General features: G+C 41.9%; 1 protein-coding gene across 4 annotated transcripts in view; it reads left to right on the top strand.

Moving 5' to 3' along the window:
• Positions 1-21,285, top strand: part of PTPRG (protein tyrosine phosphatase receptor type G) — a 773,199-nt gene that overhangs the window by 616,815 nt on the left and 135,099 nt on the right. For all 4 annotated transcript variants that reach the window (XM_053598712.1, XM_053598711.1, XM_053598714.1 and 1 more), the window contains 2 exons: positions 4,462-4,619; positions 15,721-15,913. In XM_053598712.1, coding sequence (XP_053454687.1) covers positions 4,462-4,619; positions 15,721-15,913 — 351 coding nt within the window. The remainder of the gene's footprint in view (positions 1-4,461; positions 4,620-15,720; positions 15,914-21,285) is intronic.

The following is a 21,285-nucleotide window of genomic DNA, read 5'->3' as shown; positions in this document are numbered from 1 at the left end:
AAAAGTTATTCTCAAAAAAAAATTTCTGTTCTTCTCATTAAGTAGACATATATTTTGAAAATTGTACTCAGTTATTATTAGCATTTTGAATATAGTTAACAAGGTTATGGAAGTGTGTTTGCTATTTAAGTACCTGCATAACATTCTGCCTCTTGGCCTGTAAAGCCTAAAATATTTACTCTCTGAGGCTTAGCTAAAACATTTTCTAATCTTGCCCTTAAACATCCAAGTGAGCCAGCCTGTAACTCAGCCAGGCTTGCTGTCAGCCAAGTGCTTGCCTTAATAAATCAGGCCTGACAATGGGCCAGGCACTGTGCTAAAGCCCTTTACATATCCGTTGGCTTGCTTAATTGTCCTAGCAATGGTGAAGGTAAATATTCCCATTATTCCCATTTTTCAGAAAATAGAAGAACCTCAGAGAGGTTAAGGCCTTTGACTAAAGTCACACAGCCTTTAAAGTCAGTTAGTTTCAAAGCCCATGCTAAAGCTTTGGCAAAGCAAATTCTAACCTATACTGCTCATGCTGTCAGAGAGTACATAAACATGGAAATGCGAGGCCAAGGTAAAGTAAACAGACCCTAAGTCAAAAATATGAGGCGTATACAGAGACTTGTATGGGATTCTTTACATCTTTAAGGCACTAGTAATCCAGTTAAAAAAAAAAGACACAATGCACAAAACACTAATGGAAGTACATGACAAAACCTTGGTAGTTTAGAAAAATAATGATAACAATAATAAAAGTAATAATTAGAATAATATCTATCATTTATGAGATGTATAGTATGTTCTAAGGTCTTTCTGAACACTTTTCTTATATTGATTTATTTCATCTTCACCAGCAGCCTATGAAGGTTTAATAACCTACCCAAGCTCACACAGCTTAGAGCTGGTAAAGTTGGGATTTGAACCCACGCAGGCCGAGAATCTGCTCTACTCCCTAGCCCCTGTAGGCACAAAGATGGGTTTGGGGTACTGATGAGAACGGTAATGAGATTTCGTTTTTCAGCTCAGCCATGTTTCCTGCTTTTAAGGCATACTGTTACAAATCCTTAGTGATTTCCTTAAAGAAAGAATCCTATCTGGCTCAGCACCTGTAGCACAGTGGTTACCACGCTAGCCGCATACACCAAGGCTGGCAGGTTCAAACCTGGCCTAGACCAGCTAAAACAACAATGACAACTGCAACACAAAATAGCCAAGCATTGTGGCGGGCGCCTGTAGTAAGGGAGGCTGAGGCAAGAGAATCACTGAAGCCCAAGAGTTTGAGGTTGCTGTGAGTTGTGACACCATAGCACTCTACCGAGGGCAACACTACCTCAAAAAAGAGAGTGGCACCTGTGGCTCAAAGGAGTAGGGCGCCGGCCCCATATGCTGGAGGTGGCGCGTTCAAACCCAGCCCCGGCCGAAAACTGCAAAAAAAAAGAAGAAGAAGAAAGAATCCTATCTAAGTCTCTGTATATTCGTGGTTTTGACCTTGGGTCTGTTTACTTCATCTTGTTCTTTCATTTTCCCACCCATTAAATTAAACAATTGGCCTAAATTGGTCGTTTTCAAAGTGCTCCTGGGTCCTCAAATCAGCTTCAACCACAGTGGCTGCACTTACAACTTACTTGAGATCCTGGCTAGGATTTTGTTCAAGAAAATGTTTCTTTGGCTCCCAAAGCCAATGGGCTCTGGCTGTCTAAGGCCCTTCCAGATTGCAGTCCTAAGATCCAGTAACTGATAGAGATGGAAGGAAGAAGCAGTAAAGCCAGGTCCCCCTCCCTTCCCACCCCACCGGCTACCCTCCCCTCCCATCTGACTGTGCTCTCTCATCAAGGAAAGCCAGAACCCACCTCTGAAGCCCCTGTGCATGCCCCCAGGGTCACACCGCAGGTTCTCTCGAGGTCTGCCAGATCGCGAACCCATTCAAGAACTGAAGAGTCTTGGTCCTGCTGAATCTGTGTTCCCCTTTGACATCCAGTGTCCTGCTGGTGGGCCAGGTGTCTCTGCACTATTTTTTAATGCTCTTTAAAGCTGTGGACTCTTTTAGAGTGGATGCTTTACATGGGGGCTTGTGGGGATTATCTTGTCACTTCCTGTTGTCACACAGGGAGTAACAGTGACCCTAATACTGGGTCAAGCCCCTGAGGAAAAGCTTTCGGATTTTCTGGTCGGCCGGTTCCTGGAGCCCTTAATCCCAAGGCAGGGTGGTGTGTTGCCCTGGGACGCCAAGTTCACCCACAATGTGAGGGAGACGTGAAGGTGGCAGTTTTGCAGTTGGTGATGCCAAGCCCTGCACACATCCCATCATGCTGCACACATCCCGTCATGCTGCACACATCCCGTCATGCTTGGAGCTTTTGTTGACTATTGACACAGCCCAGGGAGTGCAGAGACAGCAAGCAAAAGCGAAAATCTTTTCTCTCCCTGGCCAAAGGACTTCCAGCCAAGCACACTTGCAGAGATTTCCCCTGTCATTAGGCTGCTGGTGACCAGGTTTAAATGAAAGCTCAGACGTGCCAGTGGGCAGAAGGGTGATTCCGTTATTTGCAGCCTTTTATCCAACAGAAACTGTTTTCATAATTTTGATTATAGAGCCCTGTGATTTGAAGACTTTTGCGTTGATTAGTTAATACAAAATTTTTCCTTTTAACAAAAGGAATTGAAAGCCTCTGTGGGAATCGGCCAAGGATTGTGAGTCTGACCAATAACTACTTTACTTTACTGTTCTCTCGTGAACTTGAGCCTAGTTATTTAACCTCTCTGTGCCTTGATGTCCATATCTGTAAAATTGGAGTATTCAAAGGATATACTTCGTGGAGTTGTAAAATAAGAGAGCAGAGCCATGTGAATAATGACAACCTGGATTCCAAACTGGATTGCAAACCAGCTGCCTGGTTTTGCATCCCAGTTCTGTGAATTGGGGAATCATAATAGAGCTAACTTCATGGAGCTATTTTAAGTATTAAAAAAATTAATCAATCTTTATAAAGCTCTTAGAACAGAGCCTGGCACATCCAGTAAAGGCTGTTTAAATGTTTGCAGCATGTAAATACTCAGACTAGCACTTGGCATATATGAAAAGCTAAATAAATATTAAGTCTCGTTCAACTAATCTCTTCCAAAAGGAAATTACAATTTTAATTATTCTAATATAGTTGATTTCTATTGGGGTTTTGGCACAATCCCCCAGTTACATAGACTTTTAGAGTCCAGGGGTACAAATATGCCCAAATTTCTGTGCGAAGGCTAGAAGAGGAGGGAGGAGGTGTGCACCCTGGGAGGAACACTTCTGTCGGCACAAGTGCTCCTGGGAAGTAACCTGGTGCCCTGAGGGCCCCTAGGAATCTTCTGCGGGTGCTGGCGGAAGCCATTTAGGAGCTAGGTTAATCCATTAGTGGGACTCGGATAGGTTTGTTATACATCTAACAGGGATGAGGAGAGAATCCCTGATTTAAATTCGGGGCTAGATTTCTGGAGATGCTTTCGGGGACTGGAACCTACTGAGCCTGTTTGGGAGAATTAGAAGACCATAGCCTAATCTTCTCTTTCACACTATTTTTTCCTGCCTCAGGGCCTTTGCACATGCTCTTTCTACTACCTAAAATGCTCTTCTTTGCCTTTTTTTCTACTGTTCTTTAATTTCAACTCCTTTGTTAGTCAAGTCAGAACTATGCCATGTGTAGTGCCACAATACCTGAATTCACATGCAGCTTTGCTTCTTTGGAGCCGTGCGACCTTGCGCAGCCACTAACCCATTCCATGGCTTGCTTTCCTTGTAGTTATTGTGAAGTATGGTTGTTGGCATCTTAGCTTAAATGTCATTTCTTCTATTTAAGGGAAGAGACCTCTATTTTTGTAAAAAAAAGAAGAGGCCTATTTCTGGGCCCATCATTTTTACCTTCAGGACTGTGCCTTGGTTAGGTTTTACTTTGATTTGGCTAGGGCTTGGCTGGCATCATAATGAAATGTAACCAGCTTTGGAATTGCTTGTCCCTAGTGGCCTAACAGTTTTCATAGTGATTACCTCATTGTGTCCCAAAGTTTGTTCCACTAATGATGAGTTCATAGATATTAGATAAGGAAGGGTTCTCTGATGAAACAAGATTGGGAAGGGATGGGTTAAAGACAGTCAGGCCCACTTCTTTTCTGCAAGACTTCTTAGAGACTTCACTGTGCTGGAGTATTTGGTCTATTTCCTGGGGAAAGGGGTGGAATGGCAATGTTGCCCAATGGTGTTCATTATGGGACCTGTTTTTTGTGAAATATAATGTGGTACTGAGTCCTTAGAACACCCCCTGAGAAACGCTACTTTGTTTTCTGAGGCTCTCCCACCACCAAATGCTAGTGCTTCTCAAGATATAAACAAACATAAGGCTTGTGATGTGGCACCAGCATGCCGAGGACTTTGACTGTGTGTCTGCAGCATGGTGTAACTTAATCATTGTGCTTTTTTCCCCTTTTTCTCCCAAACAGAGAAAGAGACCTTTCTGGATCCTTTTGTGCTGCGGGACCTCCTGCCTGCATCCCTGGACAGCTATTACCGATACACAGGCTCTTTGACCACCCCACCATGTAGCGAAATCGTGGAGTGGATCGTCTTCCGCAGACCTGTCCCCATCTCTTACCATCAGGTAGATGTTCTTCCTCCAGTGAGACTTCTGTGTTTAGTTGTTCTGTGTTAGCTTAACTGTCCAATGTTGCTAGAATACACCAGTTAAGGATTTTATTTATTTATTTTTTTTGACGCTCTGCTTTTCATCAACTCCTTTAGTCTTTCCAACAAACATGTTTTTGAACCCAAGAATTGTAAAATCTAAAACATGGTTTCTCAGTTGCAAAGTAACTAATTACCTGAGGAAAATCACACACATAAAATTAGCTACTGGCCATGCGGTGATTCATGCCTATAATCCTAGCACTTTGGGAGGCCCAGGCAAGAAGATCACTTGAGCTTAGAAGTTTAAGACCAGCCTGGGCAATGTAGTAAGAGCCTATCTCTATAAAAAATAAAAAGGTGAGTCAGATATAGTGGTACGTGCCTGTAGCCACTTGGGAAGCTGAGGTGAGGTGAGAGTATCACTTGAGCCCAGAAGTTCACAGCTGCAGTGAGCTATGTTTGTGCCACTGCACTCCAGCCAGGGTAACAATATGGGACTCTATTTCAAATTAAAAAAAATGAGATGTTTTTTAAGTATTCCAGTCTTGGGGAGATAATAATAACTGTCCTTTGTGATGATGGTATTTTGTGCCAGAGACTCTTCTAAGCTCTTCATATGTGTTAACCATTTAATTGTCACGAACAGCAGTCTTACGAGGTAGGCACATATTTCATAGATAAGACTTGCCTAAGACCATATAGCTGGTGACCAAGCCATAGTGTCTGATGCCAAAGGTCATACTCTAATCTTTAAGCCTGTCCCTGTTCAGAATAGAGATCTGGTGTACATGAAGAAATGAAGCAAAGTATGCCGTTGAGTGGATTCTGTGTGCCAAGCACCTCACTAAGCAAGCACATTACAAATGTCAACTTAATCAGGGCAGAGCAGCCTGAGAGACAGGTGTTACACAGGATATTGGAGAGATTGGGTACCATTCCCAAAGATTCAAAGTTAATAAATGATGAAGCCAGAAACCAAACGTGGCTTGGTCTGATTCCAAAACCCATGTTGCAGAGCACTGTCCTTTACTGCTTTCTTCTGAGTGTGGCCCAAGCAAACATTATAAGAAGGCAGGATTTAGGCTGAACACTTAACCCCGGGTGAGAATTGGTAAAGTGGAGATGGAGCGAGGGAAAGGGCACCATCATGGAAGTGAGGGGTTTTTAAATATCTCGTAAGGATTTAATGGATGGAAGGGGAGGGTTCTTAGAAGGGATATATTCATTTGTCCAAAATTCAGCATGGCCTGATGTAGACAGAGCCAGGTACAATGAGTAGGATTTGTAAGAAGGTAGATTTGAACCGTCTCAAACCAGGACTATCTAAAAATGGAAGTTTCTTAATAGGGAATTTCATAAGAATAAACACCTCCCAATCCTGAAATGATTGCTCTAGTGCCAGTTACAAGGGCTGGTTACAGCCCGCAGAACACTGGGTCTTATTGACAAGTGTTCAAGTGTTTGGATCTGAATAGATGCTGGCCACACACCAGATTGGCTGCCCTCAGGTCATGAGACGTCAGAGGTGCCAGGGAGCCTCCTAAGACATCCGTTGTTGCCCTTCTGGGGATAAATGGAACAGGTTGTCTAGAAGGAGGAGGGCAGGAGAGAGACTTTATCCTGCCAAGAAAGGTTGGTAGTGTGGGGCCAGGCAAAATGATTTATATGGCCTCACCACTATTGACAGTCATTTTACTTTTAGGTTTTTTTTTTTTTTTCTTCTAATTCTACTCTGGAGAAAAAGGAAGGTGTTTGGTGATTTGGTTTCTGAACAGGATCTGCCAGCCTTGAGAAAATAATGAAATAAAAAATGAGTTGCTTCCTACTAGTGAAGCCAAGATTTTTTTATTTAAAAAAATAAATGAAATTATAGTCTAAATGTTTATATCTACAGAGTTGGAGAGAGGGTTTTATTGAAAGGATCCTTTTTGACAATTAAAATAAATGTTTTTGTCTTCAAAGATTTTGTTTAAGTTAATGAAGTTAGGAAGTTGGCCACCTTTTTATAGGGTGCTACGTGAAAGGAGGAGCAAGGGGTAGTTGTTGATTAACTGGAAAGAAATAAGAACCGTTAACATTTACTGAATTTCACTGCGGCTCCAGATCCACAGCGGGTCCAAACAAAAGACAGAATTTTGGACTTGGATATCTCATCAATTAGAAGCATTTTGAGGCCCATTTTGGTAGCTAGGGCTCTGAAAAAGTGCTTTGTTAATATCTATTTAGCCTCCCACTCTCTGCCACTCACACATTCAAGGAGAAGAAATAATGGAAGACTTTTCTTTGCTTTCCAATATGACTTCTCTGTAGGTATTATGTTTCAGGAAAATGGAAAAGAAATAAACTGATCATTTTTGCTTTCCAGTTTCTTTGCTATAAACCATCTTCAGATAATACTTTGCTTTTTTCAGACACTTGTTCATACATCCCTGTCTCTCTCCTGAGAGAGGAAAACAGCTCATATTCATGTGGCCTAACTGGATCCTTGCTGGCTAGTTTTGCAAAGGTCACAGCTGTGTCAGCCCTTGGAAAGGAAAGCATTAGCCATCCAAGTATTATCGCTCAGACCTTCCCACCCTGACCCTGCCAACATTCTTTCTGAAGTTAGTACAGAATGTTCATTTCAGAAAGGCGAACAGCCAATTTGGGAAAGCTAAGTAGTCAGGAATTCCATGTCTGCTTCTAACAGAGAGATAACATTCCTACCCCTTCATCCCTCCTCCAATGTCTCCATCTCCTCTCTTCTCTCTTATTTAGTGTGGGTGCCTGCACGCAGTGGGAATGAGACCAGTCCGCCATAAACAACAGTGCTTTGCATGAACTCTTGGCTTGAATGATGTGGGTTTCTTCGAAGCCTTCCAGAGTACATACGAGCAACCACTTATTTTTCCTCTCTTGTTCTCTTTTGTGAGCCTACTTGGATGTTCAGACCCTCCCTGTAGCCAGCAAAATCTGGCATGTGTGGCAATACTCTAGATCAGTGGTTCTCAACCTTCCTAAGGCAGCGACCCTTTAATACAGTTCCTCATATTGTGGTGACCCCAACCATAAAATTATTTTTGTTGCTACTTCATAACTGTAATTTTGCTACTGTTATGAATCATAATGAAAATACCTGATATGCAGGATGTATTTTCGTTGTTACAAAGGGGTTGCCACCCACAGATTGAGAACCGCTGCTCTAGATCAAAATATGATGTTGTTAATGAAATTGCATGTTGGCTTAGTTGACCAGTGGTCAGCATGGCTTATATGGTTCCATTAAACATCTACTATAAATATCAGGCAAACATTATGCCATGACCTTGTCACCCAGAAAAAACGGTGGCACTCTCAGCCCTGGTATGGCCGATGAGAGCAGCAGGATGGCACAGGGAGATAGTTGCCTGCAGTGTGTTCATGATCAGAGAAGACAGTCGTCTTTCAGTCCAGCCTACTAGGATTTGTTACATTCTAAACAGTGGTTCTCAGATGATGGTTCTTTGCCCATTGACAACTAACCCAACCCTCCCTTTCTAGGACTGTTGGCTTCTTGTAGGTTAAAATATGGCCCTGCCTATAATTTTCCCCAGCACGAATTTTACTGAAGTGCTTTTTGGGGGTGCCATCAATAAGGTAGTAAAAAATGAGTCTGAATACATATAGTTGGATTGCCTTTGAGTATGTGATTTCTTTTTTCTTTCCTTTTTTTTTTTTCAGTTTTTGGCCAGGGCCAGGTTTAAACCTGCCACCTCTGGCGTATGGGGCTGGCACCCTACTCCTTTGAGCCACAGGTGCCACCCTATGGTTTCTTTTTTCTAATAGGAAGCTGAAATGGATGAGAAACATTTATTTGTATGATGCTTTTTAACCAAAGGTTGGAAGGAGTAGAGCAGCTCTTTGGAATTAAGAAACATGTGCTTTGGAGGCAGGCTGCCTGGGTTTCATTCATGGCTTCATTCTTTGGCCAAATTACTCCTCTAACTCTACTACTTTGTGCCTCCATTTTCTCATCAGCAAAATGCTGACAGTACCCACCTCATGGACTCATCCTAAGGTGAAATGATAGAATGTGCATAAGAAGCCTAGATTAGAACTTGGTACCCTTAGGGAAGTGGTTGAGAGATATTAGGTGGGTTTAGCGATTACTGTTATGAAATCATCCCCAGGCTTCTAGAGCAACACTAGTAGACACACCCCCTGGGAGAGGAGCTCTTTACAACTGGAACTTTACCCTGGAAGTGAGAACAGTGTAACAATCTAACTAGTTTCTGCTACATTATCTAATAGTCATATTTAAAAATGAAGGGAGAGGGCGGCGCCTGTGGCTCAGTGAGCAGGGCGCCAGCCCCATATACCGAGGGTGGCGGGTTCAAATCCAGCCCCGGCCAAACTGCAACCAAAAAATAGCCGGGCGTTGTGGCGGGCGCCTGTAGTCCCAGCTGCTCGGGAGGCTGAGGCAAGAGAATCACGTAAGCCCAAGAGTTAGAGGTTACTGTGAGCCGTGTGACGCCACGGCACTCTACCCGAGGGCGGTACAGTGAGACTCTGTCTCTACAAAAAAAAAAATTTAAAAATGAAGGGAGAAATAGGTGAATTTGATTTTATTTAACTCAATAGAGCCATAATAATAGTGTCTCAATGTGGTACTAGCCACATTTCCAAATGGAATAGCCACATGTGGCTACTGACTGTCACAGTTCTAAAAGGTTTAATCTTAAGGCCATAATGACTACTGAGTCACTTAATTCAAAATCTTGCTATTCCATCACATGATGCCCAGTACATGTGAATAAAGAAGATTGTTAAATAGTGGGGTCGGGGGCAGGGGGAGGGGGAAAGAAGATTGGCAGAGGAGGGAAGGGCGTGCAGCGGGATCTCACCGGTTGTGCACATTGCCAGGGCGTAGAACACACCCCCTGGGAGAGGGGCTCCTTCACAAGTGGAACTTTAACCTGGAAGTGAACAATGTAATCTAAAAATTTGTGTCCTCATATTAATTTGAAATAAAAAAGCAATAAAATAAAATACAAAAATATTAAATAGTGGGTGAAGATACCATTATTAATCCAAAAGAGAAATTCTGTTGTTAATTGTGATTAAGTCCTTTTCTTTCTCTAAATTGCCCTCATGCAGAACTGTAGCTACAGGAAGGACGTGGCCCTGCATTTAGCTAGCTCTTATCAGATTTTATTTTTGCAACTGCAGTTCAGTAAGTAAAACTTTGGATGCTCCAGACTATTGGGAATTTAATATTCCATCATCATTGTCTTGTTTAATAATATGGCAGCAAAACAGAGCCTGCTCTGTCATCCCTCAAATGTAGGGTGGAGCTGAATCTCTCCAAACACCAAACATGACCTTAGGTGAGACATTTTGGTTCCTAATGCCTATCCTGGTTTTGTTTCATTGCAATTATATACCCACCCCTTAAAATATTGTACATACCAGCCTTTTAAGGTCTTATAATTATATTACTTTTGGTTTCCTCTCATTTCTTCCCCTCAGCCACAATGGTCCCCTGCCCAAGTCCTGTGGACAGCACTTCTTGCCACACATGAACAGCGTGAATAGATTGCAGCTCTCCTTTGATTCGAACCAACAGATTAAAAACTAATTATTCTCTGTAATACTTTTATAATACGAACCAAGTTGAAATGATTTATATACACTTCCAGCCAACACATTTGCAATTCAAGGTTAAAATTGTTCTTGAAACAGCACCAGTTAAGCCACAATTACAACTCCCCAAGCAGGGATAAAAGAAAGAAATGTTTTACGCGTTCACTTCAAAAGTTTAAGAGTCAATTTAATATTATAGAAATAAAAACTTTCATTTATTTTTACTAAGCGGTAAAGACTTCATTAGTTGTAGTAAAGTAAAGATAAATCCAACCATATTTATGACCCTCTGGAAAAGAATCAGGTGAAGGAAAGGGAGGGCTTCAGGAGGCAGACAGCCTTTTCTCTTTGTCTGCCATCTTGTCTGTGATTCATTCAGTGTTGGGGTATAGATGGTTTCTTTCCAGAGTGCAGGAGAATGCATAGATTTATGTTGCCAGTGCTGGGTGCCCTGTGTGGCATGGCCACAGGGTCAGCTACAGGGAATCATTTAGGCATGTCAACTATCAGCACATACAATTTCTGTACCACAGTGTTACTCTTCCAGTGAGTCATGCTGAGCCATGCGAGTGGTGCCATGAAGTGGCCAAGAGCATCCAAGACCTGAGGTTCTAATCCTCACTTCACCTTTGTTGCTGTGTGACCTTGGGCATGTTACTTAACATCTGTGAGCCCAGTTTTCCTTATTAGTCAATAACCCTAATACTAACACAACTATTAATTATAATAGTACCACCAACCTTATGGGATTTCTGTGAGGATTAAGAGAAGGCGCATATCGCTCTTAACACAATGCCTTGCTATATAAGCAGCAGCGCTGTGTTAATGCTGAATGGTGTTGTTAATAGTATTACTTAATTGTTATTATTTTAAACATAATAATAAAAATAAGTTAGAAACCAAAATAATGTCTGTGAAGTGCTTAACATAGTACCTGGCACAGAATAGTTTTATAGACGTGGATTATTTGGAAGAAAAAGAGTAGCAGGCAGATGTGGCATGTTATAATTGTTGGAAGCTTAGAGCACAACCATAGTTACCACATTCCCCATAAAACAATAATAATAGTAACAGTGGTGGTAATAAACTTACTGCGCACCTGCTGTGTGGCAGCAGTAGTTTCAGATGCTTTAGGTAGATAGTAACTCATTGAATAGTTACAGACACCACAGGAGGTAGGTAATGCTGTTATCTTCATTGTACCAATAAGGACACTGAAACACAGAAAGATGAAATAATTTGTTCAAGATCACACGTTGAGCAAGTAGGGTTTAAAAAACAAAACAAAAAGGATTTGGAATCTAAGTAACAAGAGTAAGGGTTTTGAATTTGCAGAATTAGGCAAAGGCCAGATCACTAGGGCCTCACAGTTAAGAATGGGGAGGCTCTTAAAAGGTATCGAACAGAGGCATGATCTGATCCCATGCACATTTTTATAGGATCCCAGTGTGGCTGCCTAACCAGATCTGGAAGGGTCGAACAGATGAAGCACCAAACATGTTGAACAATCAGAGGCCCAGAGAGATTCCATTTGCGGCAGTTGGTTCTGTGGCTCTAGCACTGCCCAGGTTTTCTTGTTATGCAACTCTAGGGGCCCCCTTCTTGGAATAGTCTTATGGCATCCTCTGGAGTCCAAATAGGTGGAGGCCCAAAACAAGGGTGCGGGTCAAAGGACAGCCTACAGTAGCCATGTAATGATGTTATCAGTAGATTTCTGGCCCAGATCACTGCTCCTCTGCCAGAGTGAGAAATGTAGACCCCTTCACCAATCCAAGGATCGCTGAGGTCTTCACTCACTGGGCAAGCACGCCAGTTACCAAAGAGGCCACTGGCAATTTTTATTCAACTTAGAGAAATAACGGGGTTTTAGTAATTGCCACCAGCCTGCCAGAGGACATTTGATGAGCTTGTTCTCCTTTCCCTCTTTTCTGTGACTGTCAAACAAAACTATGATCCAGTTGACAATATAATATCATTCAGGTCATCAGTTCACTCTCAGAAGCATCACATCCTTCCTTCAAAATCTTTGGGCAAGTTGAGTTAATGACAAAGAAGCCGCCGGAGCTTTTAAGCTATAGCATGTCATTAAGCTGTAAGAGCAATTTAAGTGAAAGCATTTTTGTGTTAATTTCAGAACCTGCCTCTTTTCTACACTTATATGACTAGTTATTTCCTGGGGCATCAGAAATCAGCTTTTTAGGAGAACTCAATGCAAGCTGTGGAAGAAGCAAGCATTCTAGAGAATAAACAAACCTCCAAGTCTGTGGCTGAGACAGTCTCCCAGGCCATTCATTCTTTTCTGGCATTTCAGGGATTAAACTATTTTAGGGGAATTGGCTGTCTCTTCCAGACAATTTCCAGTCTAACTTGCTATGTATGGCAGCCCAGTCCCTCCTTTTAAAAATCACCCTGAAAGTTAAGAAATCCCACCCTCTATTCAACTCACGTCTCCAAGGCTTTAATTTCAGCCAGTTCCTCTTCTTTGGCCTTCTCTGGTCAGCATCTTCTACATACAAGGGCCTTTAATCACATTACTCCTTATTCACCATTTCTTCAGGCTACACAATTCCACTTCCTTTAACCTTTCTTCACAGGATTTAATCTACATCCTTTTAATCGTATTGCTTTGTTTTTTCACTGGACCATCTCTAGAGGATCTTTATTAATTTCTTCCATAGAATTAGACGAAGTTCTTTTCTCTTAGAAAATCAGAAATCTAGATGCGCTCAGTCCTGATTTGGGAGGTCCCGTCACATCACTGGGGAGAGTTGATTTTTCAGCATCTTTAGTTATCTTTGTCTGAGTGGGTCACATTTGGCAGAGTGAGCAGTCCAGTTTTCTTGATTTTTGTGGCATCTTTTACCATTCTTTCTTTACTATGAATAAGGAAAGGATGGCAGAGAGAAAAACAGGGAGGAAGGCAAATTCTATATTGAGATTGTGTGAGCTGTTTAGAAGTAAGAGACTCGTAGAGAATTGGGATAACATGAGAACAGCAGGCTACTTTTGCTTTTAGGCTACATATAGACAGCTGTGGGTCCTGTTTCTATTTGTTACCTTGATGGAAAGGCTTTCCATGCTTTCTTATGATGTTATGTAACAATAGAATTAGAAGGGAGGTAAAGTGATGGGGAGTCCACATACTTAAATGTTTCATCTTGGCTAAAATCACTATGTGAATTCATTACTTTCTCATGCAAAAGACAGGGAGTTTCTGTTCGGAGCAGGTTATTACTTTCTCTGTCATTCTCTGTGGCCCTTTGCGAGGCAGTGGAATTCAGTTCCAAGCTTCAAGATGACCACCCAGAATTTGCAGAAACTCAGGTAGTGATTTCCTTTTTTATTTTACATGCTGGTGTTTGCAACCTTCTGGATCCCCATAACCCAGGCAGTCACTCAAGGCCTGCTTGGAACCATCTTCCTAACACTTTTCCACCTTGTTGCTCTCTCCTTGGGGAAGCGTTCTCCCCTGGCCCTGGAGGAGCCAGGTACGCTGGAGACTGTTCGTGCATTTTTCTCTCCCTCCTGCCATTTTCTTCTCCTACCTCAAGGAGTTAGTATTTTTGACAGCTGGGCATTTCACATTCATTTCTTTGGTGACAAGAATAACTGTGGCTCTTTGAGAACAAGTCTCTGTCACCCAGTCACTACTCTATGCCACATAAATAAATAGAATGACCTTGTTTAATGATCAGAATGTTGAGAGCCATAAAGAAGCCCTTTTGATAATGGAACTATGATCCTGGGAGCCCTGATCTTTTTTTCTCTTTGCTTTCCATAAAAGTTTGATCGACAGTCTTTGTGGAACATGTTTCCTTCTTTTTTCTTTTTTTTTGAGACAGAGTCTTACTCTGTCACCCTGGGTAGAGTGCTGTGGCGTCACAGCTCACAGCAAACTCTAACTCTTGGGCTTAAGCAATTCTCTTTCCTCAGCTTCCCAAGTAGCTGGAACTACAGGCACCTGCCACAATGCTCAGCTACTTTTTGGTTGTAGTTGGCCCCGGGCTGGATTTTAACCTGCCAGCTCTGGGGTATGTGGCTGGCTGGCACCCTAGCCACTGAGCCATAGGCACCAAGCCTGGAACGTGTTTCTTAATGCTATTAATAATAATGATAACTGCTAATCTTTAATGAGGACTTACTGTGTACTAATTTATGTAGATTTTAATCTTTCAGCAACAATATAGGATAGGTACTATTATTGTATGTTTTACAGTTAAGGAAGCTTGAGTTACAGAAAGCCTGCCCATGATTACCTGTCTGGTAAATGCTGACCTTGGGCAGTTTAACTTACAGGTCACGTATGTAGCATCTTAGTGGCTTTGCTGAACTTGGTTCCCAGTAGGTTAGAAGATGCTTGCTAATAGGAATTAAATCCCTGGCTTGGCACTTGTAGCACAGTGGTTCGGTGCCAGCCACATACCCCAAGAGTGGCAGGTTCAAACCCGCCCAGGTCAGCTGAACAACAATGACAACTGCAACAAAAAATAGCCAGGTATTGTGGCAGGTGCCTGTGGTCTCGGTTATTTGGGAGGCTGAGGCAAGAGAATCACTTAAAGCAGGAGTTGGAGGTTGCTGTGAGCTGTGATGCCATGGCACTCTACCGAGGGCAACATAGTGAGAGTGTCTCAAAAAAAAAAAAAAGAATTAAATCTCTGATATTTATCAAGCTCTTACTATGTGCTAAGAATGATTTTAAGCAATGTACAAGGATTAAATGTTTTGTCAGTACGTATGTATATATGTATGTATGTATTTGAGACAGAGTCTCTTTCTGTCACCCTGGATAGAGGGCTGTGGCATCATAGCTCACAGCAACCTCAAACTCCTGTGTTTGAGCAATCCTCTTACCTCAACCTCCCGAGTAGCTGAGACTACAGGCGTCCGCCACAACATCTGGCTAATTTTTTGCAAATTTTAGTAGGGATGGCATCTCATTCTTACTCAGGCTGGTCTTGAACTCCTGAGCATAGGCAATCCACCCACCTCAGCCTTCCAGAGTGGTTCTGTCAATATTTAATGTTGGTTAAATACTATGATTATCACCATTTGGTGGAGTCTCGGAGATGGTAAGCCGCTTGCTTGTTCAGGGTCACAGACTGGGTGACCGGTAGAACTGGAGTTCATACCCAGGCAGTCTGGCTGGAGAAACTACCCACTTTGCCACAATTTTATGCTCTTTTCTATCATACTAAGGTCTTTCTGGAGGGGTGCTGCAGAAAGACACAAACTCAGAGAGTTTGTATACCCCTCAAATAACGTATTTTTCTGGTTTGTTGGCAGGATAGGACCGTGGCCAGGTGAGCCTGTTGGCAGCCATTCCAGCAGCAGCTTCGGGCCCTGCTGGGTTCATCAGCCTTCGCATCGGGCACATCCTTCTATTTTGTGTTCTTATCACCCCCACCTGCTTTGGACCACATCACTTTTCTAATTGACGTGTTGGTTTTTTCTCCCTTCTTTGCTTCTCTGTCCAGCTTGAGGCTTTTTATTCCATCTTCACCACGGAGCAGCAAGACCACGTCAAGTCAGTGGAATATCTGAGAAACAACTTTCGACCCCAGCAGCGTCTGAATGACAGGGTGGTGTCCAAGTCCGCTGTCCGTGATGCCTGGAGCCATGACATGAACGACTTCTTAGAAAACCCACTGGGGACAGAAGCCTCCAAAGGTATATTTGGATTGAATGCTCTTGATCAGAGGAAGATTCCTTATCAAAAACCACTAAATCAAAAGGAGTTCATTTCAGCCAAGAGTTGAAACTTGGTGTTAAGTGTATATGTTTTTCTGCTAAAAGAAACTTGTCTGGATGATAAATAGAAACAGCTATGGAAAGAACTTCTGTTAAATAGATATGATAAAAATTGCCCTTTCAACTAATAATAGATCAGTCATTCACTGCATTTTTACTTTGTGACTTCAAAACTAACTAGTAGTGTGGAAACAAAGCTTTTTGGAAAGTGTCTTACTTTTTAATTGTTTTCCTGTTGATTAGGTGTTTATCCCTGAGCTCAGGTATTGGGACTTTTGAATTGCTTCCACCACCCCTCTGGGCAGCATTCTTACTGACATCCACCCCGGGAAGGAACTGCAACTCTAGCTTTCACTCCTACTGACAATCCCTTGCTTTTTCCAACTATTATTTAACAGTTTCATCCCTGTATCTGATAAACATGAGTTTATCGTTTTCAGCCACCTCAGTTTTTATCATTTTTACTCTCTCATGTGAAATGAATGTCTGTTTCTACCTTCACACCCCTTCACTCGGGCTCCAGGATTTGTCATGGGTGTGGCACCACCAAGCTCGGGAAACAATAACAGGAGTGAGGCTGATCAAAGCCCTAGAAATGGAAGGGAGAAAGGGACAAGAAAGAATTTTCTTTTAATGTGAAAATATGCATTTTTCCCAACCCGGTGTTCTCCTTCAAAATTGGGAGCTTGGATAAGGTAGCAAGAGCTTGTCTGATTTTTCAACATTGGAAGTAGACTGTCTTTATTGTTAGTTTGGTAAGTTGTGCGGGGAGGTTTTGTTTCAAAAGTGCCCCTTCTCCTAACAAAGGGGACTGGTTTATTGGTGTATGAACTTTGTAGGATCAGAGGAATGAGATTATATTCCACAAATAACTGCATTGGCATGCACTTGGATGATAAATGAGCCATTTTCCAAGCTCCTGGATCCGTAAAAGAGCTAAAAGAAGAGGAAAAGGAGTTTAAGAATGTGATCATTTCCTTCCTGCATGTATGATTTTGTTTGGGATTAGTGAGGAGAAGTGAGCCTGGCCAGGTTCCCTGGAGAAATGCTTGAGATTCAAGTAATTTGGGGCCGTTGTTATTTGTCAAGGGCATCATTCTTTGAGAACAATAGGAGAATTAAGAAGCTCACAAACCTGTAAAATGTCTGTGGTTGGGCTGGCATAGAAAAAAATCTCATGTGGGCTAATTTTTTTTTTTTTTTATGCTAGCTAAATAAATAAAGAAAGCGACCAAAATTGAAGGACTTATCTCAAGAGGACTTGCCTGGGGAAAGGAGGCCTCTAGGGGATTGACTGTTTTGTGAGAGGTGAATGTAGAGGACGTGGGGTGGGGGGGAGTGTTATATCATAAGTGAGCATAAGATCGCTGAAATTATGACAGTTACAAAGCTCTTTGCTGAAAAATGGGTTGAGCATATGATATGTCAGCTGTACTTAGAAAATGCATGGCTTTTATTATCCTGGGAAGGTAGATAATGGTTTCTGTCGCATTAAATTGCAAAAGTGGGCAAGATCTTACACTGAACATGCTTTTTCTGAATTTAACCAGAGCCACAGACCAGTCCTTAAATATGGGGAATCTGTTCTTCATTCTTCAAGGTTTATTTGAATGATCATGGTGTTCCTTGCTGACTCTTGAGATGTGTGACTACTACGGTGTTTTCTAATCTTTCTAGAGGTGCAGAGAGAAGTATCTAGGTATAATCCCATTTGTGTTTTGAACATACTGTGGGAGAATGACATATACAGAAAAGTGCAGTGCAGTGTGCACACCGCTTGATGGATTTGCACAAACTGACCACGCCTGAGTAATGCACACCCAGATCAAGCAATTCATCACCAGGACCCTCCAACCCCTTCCTAATCTCTATCTGTTCCCAAGGGAAACTACTACCAGAAATTAGCTTTGCCTGTTTGTAAATTGCACCGAAAGAGAGTCACCTCATCTGCCCAGCTTCACATCCTGCTGCTTTTGCCCCACACTGGTTTTTTTTTTTTTTTTTTTTTTTCTGTAGAGACAGAGTCTCACTGTACCGCCCTCGGGTAGAGTGCCGTGGCGTCACACGGCTCACAGCAACCTCTAACTCTTGGGCTTACGCGATTCTCTTGCCTTAGCCTCCCGAGCAGCTGGGACCACAGGCGCCCACCACAACGCCCGACTATTTTTTTGTTGCAGTTTGGCCGGGGCTGGGTTTGAACCCACCACCCTCGGCATATGGGGCTGGCGCCCTACTCACTGAGCCACAGGCGCTGCCCCCCACACTGGTTTTGAAAGTTCTCTGTGTGTCTGCTCGTAGTTCTAGTTTGTCCTTTCTTCCTGCTGAATTCCACTGTGTGACTATACCTGCATTTATTTGTTTATCTCAGCATACGTGAATATGTCAATTATTTCCAAATTTTGGAGATTATGAAAATTCTGAAATGCCTTTTATGAATATATGGACATATCTCTACTGGGTATACACCCAGGAGTAAGTACATGTATGTTCAGATTGGGTTAGATACTGCCCAATGGTTTCCTGAGGGGATTAGATACACCACTTTATACTTCTGCCAGTAGCATAGGAAAGTTTCTTATTTTTTAATAGCTTTTTTTTTTTGGAGACAGAGTCTCACTCTGTGATGTCATAGCTCACAGCAACCTCAAACTCCTCCTGGGCTCAACCGATCTTCTTGTCTCAGCCTCCCAAAAATCTGGGACTACAAATGTGTGCCACCACAATCAGCTAATTTTTCTATTTTTTAGTAGAGACAGAGTCTTGCTCTTGCCCAATATGATCACGAACTCCTGAGCTCAGGCTATCCACCTGCCTTAGCCTTTCTGAGTGCTAAGATTACTGGTGTGAGCCACCACACCCAGCCTCACATTTTTTTAAAGACATAATTTATATAGCAGAAAATTCAACTGTTGTAAATGTACAATGCAGCAATTTTTAGTAAATTTGTAGTTGAGCAACCATCACTGCCGTCCTGTTCTACAACATTTTCATCATCACACCAAGTCCCTTCATGCCATTTGCAGTCAGTTGTTAATCCTTTATTCAACCCCAGCAACCCTGGTGTGTTACTGCCTTTCACTGGGTGTTATAATCTTAACATTTATCCATGTGCTGGCATGTATCAGTAGGTAATTACTTTTTATTGCTGCATAGTATCCCTATTTTTTTCAAACAGTAGCTTTTGTGATATTAAACTCATATTCCATAAAGTTCATACCTTTTAAATGCATACATGAGTTGTTTTTAGTATGTTCACAAAGTTGTGCAAACCATCACCACTATTTCCAGAACATTTCTATCACCCCCCAAAGAAATTCCATACCTAATTACTCAGTCCCTAGTCTCTTTCCCTTCCTCTGCCCCTTCTCTGCTCAGTGCTGGTAACCAGTAATGTCCCGTCTCTGTGGATTTGTCTATTCTGGATATTTCATATAAATGACTCAGACAATATATGGCTTTTTATCAAAGGCTTCTTTCATTTAGCATATTTCTAAGGTTCATCTGTATTGGAGCATATATCAAAATTTCATTCCATTTTGTGGCCAACTAATACGGTACTATGTCAATATACAACATTTTGTTTATCCATTTATCAGTTGATGGACATTTGAGTTGTTTCCACTTTTTGGCTGTTATGAATAATGCTGCTATGAACATTCATGTTCAAGTTGTGTAAACAGATGTTTTCAGCTCTTTTAGTTATAAACTGAGGAGTCACATTGCTGAGTCACATGGTGACCCTTTGTTTACAGTTTTGAGGAATTGCCAAATTGTTTTCCAAAGCAACAGCACCCAGTTCACCTTCCTGTCAACAGTGTGTAAGGGTTCCAACTTCCCTGCGTCTTCACCAATACTTGTTATTATGCCCCCTTTTGTATTTTAGCCATCTTTGTGGATATGAAGTAGTTTCTCTTTGATTTCCCTTTCCCTAATGATTGGTAATGTCTCTGTTCGCTTTTATGCACATGTCATGGAACCACAGGCATCATCATCAAATTCTCTTCCCTCCCACCACCCTATAAGAAAACTCAGGTAATTCAACAGCTCTGTAGGCCAAAAGCCAGGGCAGGTGCTGACAATCAGGAGACAGCTTGGAGGGCTTCAGTCATTGACCCTCTGAAACATATGCCAGAAAGAACCAGTGCAAAGAGTTGTTTTTCTTTCCCCAATCTTCTGTAAAAATTGAGTTTAAAAAGAGAAGGGTGATATTTTGTAATCTTCAGGTAATTCACAAAGAACAAACCCTGTCTGATTGGCATTCTCTGCCTAGTCATTATTAGAAGCTTTCAATGCCCAGAAAAGCTGTTGTGTTTTATGCATTCATTGGGCTACTGTCACAGAAGAAAGAAAAATAAATTAATTACATAAGGCAAGAATCATTAAGCATTTTTGGCTACAAGCCAGATAATAAGTGTTTTTGGTTCTGTGGCCCTGTGGTTTGTGTTGCAATTACGTGTCCCTGGGTATCTGCAGGGGATTGGTTCCAGGATCCCCATAGATTCTAAAATCCTTCGATGCTCAAGTGTCTGATTTAAAATGATACCATATTTGCATGAAACCTACTCACATCCTCCCATATACTTTAAGCCATCTTTGGATTACTTATAATATCTATTACAATGTAAATGCCATGTAGATAGTTGTTATACTGTACTTTTAAATTTGCATTTTTTTTTTTTAATTTTTATATCTTTTTTTTATTGTGGCTTTTTCCTTCTAAATATTTTCCATTCACAGTTGATTGAATTCACAGATGCAGAATCCCTGGATACAGGGTCCAGCTGTACTCCATTCTGCCATTGTAGCCTGAAGGCAGCTATAGATAAAACGCAAATGAATGAGTGCAGGAAATGTCTTCCAGTAAAACTTTATAAAAATAGGTGGCAGAGCAGATTTGGCCTGAGAACCATAGTTTAGTGACCCCTGCTATAAGGGATGGTCAGAGTAAGTTGGAGAAACCTAAATAGAGAAGTCATAGGCTTGTTTTAAAGTAAACATTTTCTGTCTTCAAGATAGCAGTGGCCATGACTTTGAACTGGTTGGTTCTGCTTTCGTATTACACTACAAGACCCTGGGACAAACAAGAGATTTATTAACTTGGTAACCAAGCACTTACTGATCCATCTTAACACCTGGTCACCTTTCCCCTGAGTGGGATAACCAGAGCCCCAATTGACTGAACTTAGCCCCCTGCCTCTCCCATCCCCCTGGCTATGATCATGAATGAGAACAGCCCCTGTGGTAGTGGGTGAGTTAACACACCCCATCCTGCCCTCTGCCAGGATGATGAG

The sequence above is a fragment of the Nycticebus coucang genome, chromosome 8 (genome assembly GCF_027406575.1).
Source record: "Nycticebus coucang isolate mNycCou1 chromosome 8, mNycCou1.pri, whole genome shotgun sequence".
NCBI lineage: Eukaryota > Metazoa > Chordata > Mammalia > Primates > Lorisidae > Nycticebus > Nycticebus coucang.
This window is presented reverse-complemented; position numbering and strand designations above follow the sequence as displayed.